Source organism: Phalaenopsis equestris, unplaced genomic scaffold, assembly GCF_001263595.1.
Source record: "Phalaenopsis equestris unplaced genomic scaffold, ASM126359v1 Scaffold000212, whole genome shotgun sequence".
In the NCBI taxonomy this organism is placed as follows: domain Eukaryota; kingdom Viridiplantae; phylum Streptophyta; class Magnoliopsida; order Asparagales; family Orchidaceae; genus Phalaenopsis; species Phalaenopsis equestris.
The window spans coordinates 472,148-482,962 of record NW_018164654.1 but is presented as its reverse complement, the minus strand read 5'-3'; the positions used below and the strand labels follow the sequence as shown (position 1 = coordinate 482,962).

The 10,815-nt window shown below is 34.5% G+C and overlaps 1 protein-coding gene across 1 annotated transcript in view; it reads right to left on the bottom strand.

The window, feature by feature from the left end:
- LOC110023125 (la-related protein 1B-like) overlaps window positions 1–10,349 on the bottom strand; it is a 24,189-nt gene extending 13,840 nt beyond the window's left edge. Inside the window, exons 1-4 of the mRNA XM_020722377.1 lie at window positions 9,657–10,349; window positions 8,965–9,550; window positions 8,713–8,875; window positions 8,403–8,493 (exon numbers count right to left, since the gene is read on the bottom strand). Coding sequence (XP_020578036.1) covers window positions 8,403–8,493; window positions 8,713–8,875; window positions 8,965–9,550; window positions 9,657–10,046 — 1,230 coding nt within the window. The 5' untranslated portion in view covers window positions 10,047–10,349. The remainder of the gene's footprint in view (window positions 1–8,402; window positions 8,494–8,712; window positions 8,876–8,964; window positions 9,551–9,656) is intronic.
- Between the last annotated feature and the right edge of the window lie 466 nt (window positions 10,350–10,815).

Sequence of the window (10,815 nt, the reverse complement as noted above, 5' to 3'; positions counted from 1 at the left end):
AGGGAAAGCGGTAAGGTTGCAGAGGGGGCGGTCCTAGTGGCTGGAATAGCAAGAAAACAACCAGTGATGGATGTGGTTTTTTTTTAAGAGGGGGGGTGGGGGGTGCGTGGTTAGCGGAAATGTCTGTGACAGCAATGGGGAATGCATGGGATTACAGGAGAGCAAAGAAAGGGTTATGATTTGACCCGAGACTTGAAATTAACCAGAGCAGATAAAGACAGTCAAAGGGTGAAAATTAAAATTTTATAGATTAATTTTCTAAAACTAACATTTAACAAATCAAAAAGCCACTGAAGAAAGTAAATTAAAGTTGTATAGTTAAATTTACCTCATTAATATTTGTCTGTGTCTTCTTAAAAAAAATCTCTTGTAGTATTCTTTTAATCAAATAGTTTAAACCTGAAATGATAATTTAAAATAATAAGTCAAAAAAATTAGTGAATACTTAAACTCCTAAACTACAGTAACGTAACAAAAAAAATGATATGCATGCTAATCATAGATATTAAAATTAAAAAAAAATAGTAAACAATTTATTTTTTTAGATATGATTTTTCACAATAGTTCATAATATTAAATGTGTTTTACCATATCAATAATATGTTTATATCATTTTATATTTGTACAATCGTTACAGAAGCATCATTTAAAATTTATATCAATTAAGACATCAATATCAATCACATTTTTCATTTACGTGTATGACTATCTTAGCATTTCTCACTAGTACCATAAAAGAGTGAATTTTATCATAACCAAACATTCACATGCAAGCATACTATGGAAATCATTATCTAATAATAATTATTTCATTCTCATTTATATAACAATCAATATACTTATATAAAATTCAGTATTTATGATAATTTAAACAATGTTGAGTACACATCACTCATACAATATAAGCAAAAAATTAAAATGATCATAAAGCGTGAGTTGGCAGTGATTTCAATATAACTAGTGATAGCAACAGTAAATATATTTAGTCTAAAAGAAGCAAAAATATTACTATAGTATAAGAACATAAGTATTCACATTTGTTATCGCACTTCTATTTTGTTACCTCCATATTAAACTTCTATAGTTTAAATCATATTTAATTAAACATATTTTTAATATTTTAATACATAAAATGTATATTAGATTCATTAATTAAAATAAATAAACCATAACACTTTCCTCAATTGTTTAAATCTCGAAACCAAATCTCCCTTTCTTCAATTTCTTTTCGTTTTAAATGAACTTATTACTAATATGTAAGTAATATATATTTATATATAATTCAATAATTAAGATATAATTATACCTAACTTACCTAAATTTCCTTCGGTAGACTGCCCTTCTCAGGCCTATTGTTACACCTTTTGTCTAAAGGCCTTCGTTTGAGTAGATCTAAACTAAAAACATGGAATGTAACTTTAGTAGTAGTAGCTCTAGTGGCAAAGTTGTAACTATGGGTGGTCAAATCATTAAAAGGTGAACGTTTTAGATTTCTCAGGTCTATTGTTCAAAGTGATGGTGATATAGATGAAGATATTATTAGCATAATTCAAGTTGGTTGGTTGAACTGGAGCAATAAATCCGACGTATTGTGTAATAGAAAAGTACCGCTTAGGTTTAAAGAAAAATTTTATAAGATGCTGGTGAGACTTGCAATACTTTAGGGGGCAGAATGTTGGTCTTTAAAAGAGAAACATAAAACAGAATTAAGTGTTGCTGAGATGAGAATGCTTAGGTGGATGAGTGGCTTGACACAGAGATAAAATGTGAAACGATACTATCCATGAAAGGGTAGGTGTGGCTCCAACTTCAAACAAGATTAGAGAGACTCATCTTAAATGGTTTGGTCATATTAAACGTCGTACATCTGATGATCTAATTAAGAGAGTAAATGTTTTAGATTCGACTCATGTTAAGAAAAATAGAGGTAGACCAAAAAATATAGGGGCATATTGTATAAAAAAAATATTAATCTATTATAACTAAATGAAAATATAACATTCAATAAGACAGAATGGAGCAAAAATATTTGTGGCTGACCCCACTTAGCGGGATAAAGGCTTGTTGTTGTTGTTGTTGTTGTGGATTCCCTTCTCGCATGCACAAAAGAGCTTCTCCTTTGATAGGAATCGAGCTCCTCTTCCTCTACTTGGCAAGGGGGCTCGACTTCAATGCTAATGGTGAGTCGATCTCCTCCCTCTTCGATTACTTGTGGCCGATCAAGCGCAATAGCTCACACGACAGGGAAAAACCGCATGAACCTTCCTCCTCTTTTGGCTTCTTCTCCCAGCTCCTGGTGCGGAATTGTCAAAGCAGAAGTTTGACACTGTTGCTAGTGTCGCCTTCTTCCTACACACTCTCTGGCATGGCGAAGCACAAGCTTGCAGTGTCGATCTTTCTACCTTCGTATACATCAATCTGCTCCTCAGGTCAGGATCAAAGTCAATGTCCACAACCTTTAGCTTCGCCCCTTGTAGGTAGCATTTCTCTTTCTTCTTCTCTTGCATGGTACGACTCCTTCGGTAAGCCATAAGTTGCTCCTTTGACTTCTCTCTTTCTTCTTCTCTTCTTACACTTCTGTCTTTCTCACTTCTCCTCTGGTTTAAACGGAAGTCACTCCTAATAACCAAATTGTTGTGACGGAATTGAACCCTTGCCACCGTTTCCATTTTTATTTATTTTATTTTACTTAAGATTTTTTTTTTTACTTTTTTATTTATTTTATTTTACTTAAGATTTTTTTTTTTACTTTTTTTTTAGTTATTACAATCTCTCCTTATAAAATTTATTTCTGAAAATTCGCAAAATCTTCTCCAAGCCTCAAATCACCTCTCATTAAGCAAGTAAAACTTAAAGTACCTATAAAGTTTCATGAAAAAATTTAAATCTCGTTCAACAAGATCAAACATAGATATAATAAAATAAAAGTTTGACATAACATAACTAAACTTTCCAAAATAATTGAAATATGGTAACATAACAACAACACAACACACATCCTCTGAAAAGAAACACACTAAAATGACACTCCTATAACATATGATGAAGCAACATGCATCAATCTCTAGCAACATCATCAATAGCAGATTCTTCAGGCTCTCTGCTAGTAAGAGAATAAATTTAAAGTAGAATACTTCATCTTGGTTGAACTTGAGTAGGTGCAGAAGTTGTAGACGCTATCATTTTTTGCCCACCTGTAGTCTTCTGTGAAGGAACTCCAACTGATGTATGTTCTTCTGATGTTTCTTGGCCAAGTGAAGTTCAAAATATAGCTATGTGTCCAGGCTGACGACACTAGTTAAAATGTATGAGAGCCCATCAAACATTCATTTTGATGTTGTCTTCCTTGTTTGGCACAAGTGAATACGTTATTACGAGAAGTGCCACCACTGAATCTATCAGAATTGAATTTGAGCTTTTTAACATTAAATCCCTTTGATTGATCCACATGCTCACCTTCATTAATAATCTCTCTTTTGTCTCATTACGCTTTTAAATAAGCTGATAATCAATTTCAGCTCATCTAGCCTGCTCCACTAACACCGAATAATCATCAATCCTCAATGGCACAAATGGTTGTTTGATCGATCATTCAATCTCGAAAGGAATATATAACATTTCACTTTTGCAGTAGCTATCAACTGTGAGGCATACATTGACAATGGAATGAACGTTGCTACATACTGCATGATCATATTTTCTCCTTGCACCAACCTAATAAATTTATCTTACATTTGTTTTCAATCAGATATGGATACAAACCACTCTCCGAATAACTCCACGAACTCCTCCCAACATACCATCACGTCGGGTATGTCTCCTAGTTCATCATGGCATAGACACATAGCCCACTCCACCATCTTTTAGCTTCTCCATCAAACACAAATATAATTAATGGCACTCTTCTTTAATCCTAACAAGTCATACTATCTAATATATTCTCAATTCGCATCACCTAGTTCGCCGCTTTAATTAGATCTTTATTTTCTTAAACAAAGGTGGACGTCGATCTTGAAATATCTTAAACAAAAGTAGATCTTCACCCCCACTACACTGAAGTTTGGACTCCAAAATCAATTCAATCATCATCGTCATCATGTGTCAGGACATTTATATTCATATTTAAATTATGTGATACTTCTCCATTTTGGACGACATTTCCCTCTTTCTGAATCTCGGATGCATCAATTTGTCTGAATTTAAACCAATTACTTATTTAATTTTAGCTTAAATTTTTAATTTTTTTATTATAAAATTTTCTTGTAATTATGATATTGGTTCTTTCATTAATTTTGCATTAATTAATTTTTAAACTTATGATATTGGTTCTTTCATTAATTTTGCATTAATATTGCATTATATAATTTTTAAACTTTTTTTTTTACATCATTTTTGTCATAACTAGATTTGACGCTTGGAATTAACCATAGCGGGTACAAACAGTCGGACGATGGAAATTAAATTTTTATATATTCATGTTCTATAAATAACATTTAACAAATAAAAGAGTTGCTAAAATAAATAAATTAAATCAATACAGTTAAATTTACCTCATTACTAGTTGTTCTCTTTTTTCATAAAAATTTTAGCTTTTATTGTTCATCTTTTAATCAAATAATTTAAACTTGAAATGATAGTTTAAAAAAATAGTAAGCTAAATAAAACTAGTGAATACTCAACAACTCCTAAACTACGGTAACGTATTAGAAAGAGAATGATATGCCTATTAGTCAGAAATAAAATTAAATCAATTTAAAAGCATCAGACAATTTACTTTTTCAGATATGATTTTTCATGAAGTTCAGAAAATTCAATGTGTCTTACTATATATTAGTAATATATTTATATCATTTTATATATGTAAAAGTGTTATAGGAACACCGTCTAAAATTTATGTCAATTAAGATATGTCAATATCAATAATCTTTTTCATTTCATGCACGGGAACCTTAGTGTTCCACTGCTAGCACAATAAAGTGATGAACATCATCATAGTCAAATATGCACATGAAAGCATACTATGAAAATCACTATATAATAATGATTATTTCATTTTCATTTGTATAGCAATCAATATACTTGTATAACATTCAATATCTAATAATTTAAACAATGTTGAGTACACATTATTCCTACAATATGAATAAAAATTCATTAGGAACATAAATCGTGAGTTTACAATAATTTCAATATAACAAGTGACAATAACAATAAATACATTTAGTCTAGAATAAGAAAAAATATTGTTATAGCATAAGAACATGATTACTCACCTTTAATTTCATAATTTTCTTCTTTTTCATACAAACTGAACTTTTATAGCTTAAATAATGTTTAATTAAAAATATTTTTTAATATTTTAGTACACAATATGTATATTAGCTTCATTAATTAAAATAAATAAATCTTAACATTTACCTTAGTTATCTCGATCTTAAAATTGAATCACTTTATTTTTTTTATTTCTTCTTGATTTCAAATGCACTTATTATTAATAATTAATGAATAAATGTTTATATATATATATATATATATAATTCATTAATTAAAATATAATTATACCTTAACTTGCCTAAATTTCCTTTGGTCAGTTGCTCTTCCCGCATGCACGCACGAGGTTCTTCTCCTCTGATAGGGATCGAGCTCCTCTTCCTCTACTACTAGGCATGAGGACTCAACTTCAATACTAATGGCGAGTTGATTTCCTCCCTCTTCAGCCACTCGTGGCAGATCAAGCGTGGTAGTTCACAGAATAGGGAAAACCCGCACGAACTTTCCTCCTCCTTTGACTTCTCCTTCTCCTAGTACTCCTTGTGCGAGATCTTCCAAGAAACAAGTTTCACTAGTAGTGTCGTCTTCCTAAGCACTCTCTGGCATGGAGAAGCGCAAGTTGCACACATCATCAATCTTCTTTCCTTTGTATGCGTCCATCGGCTCCCCAGGTAAACCGTTCACAATCGAAGTCAGTGTCTACTACCTTTAGTTTCATCCCTAATAGGCAAGCATTCCTCTTCCTTCTCCTTCTGTCACACAACACGACTCCTCCTTCGGTGAGCCCTAGGTAGCCCCTCTGACTTATAAATTGAACTATTTGCAAATATCTAAGCGAGACACAACATGTCATATAAAATGTATTGCATAGTACGATATGTTATAAACATTTAATATGATTACCATATCATGCAAAATGATTGGTAATAAACGTTTAATATGATTACCATCGTGCAGTAAGATTAGTTTTAATTTTGAAAACTTTCTTAATTAATATAAATTGAACTATCTACAAATATATGAGTAGGATACAACGTGCAATATAATATGTATCGTATATTACAATCAATTGCGATAAAATTGCATTAATTTTTTAATAAATTTTATTTGTCATTTAAGCTCACATGTGTGTTGATTGTCTCAACGATCTGTATACCAAAATTGAATATAAGGACTCAAAAACATCAAAATATATTTTAAATGTTGCGGCATTAGCCTTTTCAATTTTTCTGCTAGCTTGATTTTTTTAATTTTTATGTACAAGAGCAATCCTTACAAACTTTCAGATACATCATTCACCAAAGTCTATGTGTAACAATTGAATTATCATATTTATAATATTAAATGCAATATTATTACTCAAATCTGCTGAGAAATATGTCAGTAAAATTAACTCCATTAAATTGTGCTGATAATCATCAAAATACTTAAGAGTAAAACTACAATCTTATGAGATCAACATCCTATCAAGGGTGGCAAATAACCAATTATGTATGAAATGTAATAATAATAAATGGTTCAAGATATATTACTAGATGTATGAATATGGCATGCATGGAAAAGGATGATTTAGCAATTGAACACAGTGACTATCATTTCACATACATTTTCTTATAAATTTTGTGGACAATCAATTTTTTTCATATGTGATAAAATTTAACATACGAGTGCAAACTATTTTTCTATGCTTGTTATGATCTTATGAAATAATATTAAATTATTACTCGTGTTTTTTTCTTGAGCATATTTATACCCTATGACTTTGTTTATTCCTTAGGAGTAGGTTTCACCAATTAATTTTATTTTCTTTCAAACCCACATATTTTTCTTTTTCATGATTTTTATTTTGGTCGTGTATCATTGAAAGTGTTTCAAGATTTATCTTTCAAGTATCTAAGGAAGGTGATTAAAATTATGTTATTAAATTAACTTTATAATAACTTACCTTTTAGAATAGTTTTTATTATAGTTAAGCTTCATTTATAGCATGGCATGGCTTGGTTGATGTTCTAATCATATTGTTTCTGAATAATTATCATTAATTTAGACTTATTTATTGACTCTAGTTTCATCAACTTACCATACAATAGTTAGCCCAAACCAAAATATGAAAAGCAAATATTATTATTCTAAAGCAAATAGGGTTACAAGCAATGACACTTGAAATAGGAAAACTACGACGCAAACACAAATATCCCCTAAGGTGAGGCTCGAAGTTGGTGGGTTGCGGGTCAAGGTGGTGGAAATTGAGAACGGTAGATGGTTGGGTGGCCCCGAGACAACTAAGGAAAGGTTGTCCGGCGACTGGACAACACTTGAAAGAGGGTTAGAAGGGGCATCTACATGTACGGAAGTGGCTGAAAGGGGCACACCAACAGGGAAGGGGGCAGGAAGGTGAGACAACAGGCAGCAAGTGGTCTGGAAGGGTGTGGCAGCAAGCAGGTGAAAGGTTGAAAGGCGATAGCAAGCAGGAAAGGGGCGGTTGATGGTTATGGACAATAGGCGGGAAGGTAGGGATGGCGACAGCAATCAATAAAAAGAATAATACACACCATCTCGAAACGAGTTACAGTCGAAGCACCTTCTCGTCGTCAAATGCAACCCTAAAAGGGTAAAATAAGACGTCGAAGGCTGTCTTGACAGAAATCTCAAAGCAAAACTAGACCTAGAACATACAAAACACCAATAAATACTATTAGGTGACTAAGGTGGTTCCAAATATGCTAGGAGGAAATTTTAGACCCCCACGAGGCCAGTCGAACTTCCACTCCACTTCTAGACTGGTCTAATTGGTCGATTTAGGCTTCCCGCTCCCGCCTCCTGTCTTCACACCTCCGTCACTAACTATGATATTACAATTGATTTTCAACTAGTCCTACCGAACAGGTTATGACAATAGCAATTATCCAATATTAAGCAGAATAGATTTTAAAAAAAATGATTTATTTTTAATCAAAATATCTTACAATGAAGACCATATTTTGGGACTTAGTTCTTAAAAATCAATAATCTAGCATACTATCATGTGCCACAAGTATTACAAAAAATTCATGTGCATAATACTTTCCACAACAAAAAAAATGGTTCAAAATTTAATAATGAACAACACAGATGAAGGGCAAACAACTCACCCTATTAAAGCCAGCTATCAAGGATATGGGAACCCAGCCTTGTTCATCCATATTTTGCCTCAAGTATAAATCTTTGCACAAATTTTCCGGGCTGACAAGGAAACAAAAAAGATATGTAACCTTTTTTTGGGAGAAGTTGAGCCTTAATGACAACTAAGTTAAAAATTAGTTGTTAGAGTGTGCTTCAAACTTGGGTCTCCTGGTTGGAGAGAAGTCTCTCTACCAACTCCTCCACAAGCCTAGCATAAAGATGTGTAGCTTCACAGCAATATCTATTCACAAGAGAACGGAAACCAACTTCTATGCATACCTAAAATAATAATCTATTTGTTTTAGCAACATAGCACGCTGAGGATCAACTGCAGGAAAATACATTAGTTGTGGAGTAGGAGCAGGGTGAGAAGCAAATGGAACGCCTTTCAGGGACTCAGGATACGGAGGTGCAGCAACATAGTAAATGGGAGATTGAAAATCTGATAATTGTCAAGCCAATCAGTTCATCAAATAGGATAATACAAACTGAGCGGGTAATGTTGCCAACAAAGGATGATTTGTGATTTACCTGGAAATCCCATGTGATTAGAGAAAGGTCTAACAGGTGGAGGTGGTGCAATGAAGGGCGCTGTTGCTACAGATGGAGCCCTTGGGTATGAACCAACACCTCGCTGTTGATGCAACTGCTGCATGTGGACACCTCTACCAATATTCCGATGACTCCATTCATAACCTCCACGATCCCCATCGGCCCTGTTACCATAATTTCCATGGTGGCCAGTGCTGCCCCTTCTGCCTCCGGCATAATTCCGCTGGTGATCATTGCCCCGATGGGAATGAGGAGAAAATCCACCGGTCTTAGTGTAATGATCCCTTTCATTATCACTGCTGCTGTTGTTCTGGTTTGGGAGGCCCCTAGGAAAATTTTCTGAAGAGGGTTGTTTGCCAGGCAGTGACTGGCTTGCCTCTGTTAAGACTGACAAGGATGATGACATGGCCTCTCCAACATTAGCTACCCCAGAGTTGCTACTACCAACACCAGTAACAGCTCCGTGCTTCACGCTCTTGTCGCGGAAAGACGGGGAACCCTGAGTTGAGTTCAGGTTTTGATTATTCGAAGGTTGCTTCGCGGAGGAAGATGACGCCAAGGAAACCTAGCACACGACAAAACGACAACTAAGCATAAATTATATGAACTTCTAATTCTCTCCGTCGTCGTTGAAAATTGGTTCAAATTAAACCAATTCTTAAGGATCTCACCGACAGAGCGGAGATTGATCCGTTGGGAAGGGTCCTGAGGGAGTCAGATGGAGACGATTTAGGCGAAACCCTTGCAGATTCAGACAGCGCAGGCCAAGAGGCAGTGTCCATGACGGATGCCACCTCGATCGCACTATTCGATGGAACGTTCCAAGCTGGCTTCTTCCTCCGGATGATGGGTGAAACCTCAGCAGCATTGCCACTTCCGCCATGATCCGAGCCGGCAGAAGAGCGTGGCGACTGCGTTCCAACGAATGCCTTCCGCGGAGATTGTTCCGGTATCACCGACGCAGGCACCAAGGCGTCGTCGCCTTTCGTAGAAGGTGACGAAACATTGGTGATTTCCTGTGCGGAGGGAGGGGAAGAGGCAGTATCAGCAGAGGATGCCATCGCCGGAAAGAAGTTGTTAATTGTTAGGGTTCAGATCGGAGGAGGACGAAGAGATGGTGGGAAGAGGAGTATGTCTTGCAACGATGAAACGAGAGCGAGTGAAAGCTTAGTGATGCATTCCTCCTTCGTTCCAAAAAAAAAGAGAGAGGATCCGATTACGGATTACAGCAGGAGTGAGGGTTAGACTCTCTCGCTCTGTCTCCGGGCTCCCTGCTTCCTCGTCTCCTCTGTCAGCTTCGTCTTTCCCAAGTTGGGGGAGTAGAGGACTCCTTGGTCTGGTAAATGGAGAGCGTCAGTTTTCTAATGAAAACTATATAAAAACAAAACACGCTTCATTTTTTCTTCGTGCTTCTATTCCTGCATTGCTTTTTCCACTTCTCCGATTCGAACCGCTAATTTGGACCGAAATAATCAACCTATGAAATTACTAAAAATTGCGCTTTTTGTAATGCGGATAAAAACTGATTGGGGTCAAAAATAATATTATCAGATTATGTTATTGTTTTGGTAAAAAGGGTTTTATTAGAGCCGCCATGTTCTTAAAAAATAATTTAAAAATAAATAAAATAATAAGCTCATGAAATTATCTGACATAGTACCATCACTATTTGTTATTGTATTTCCTTTTTAAGTTGATATATCAATAAAATAAATAAATAAATAAGAGGTGGGTCATACAGTGATCAATCTAAATTCTAATTTTAGCAAGTTTATAGTCAAATTGAACATCTCAACGAGTGACATTAAAGGTGAATTGAATTGAATTTTA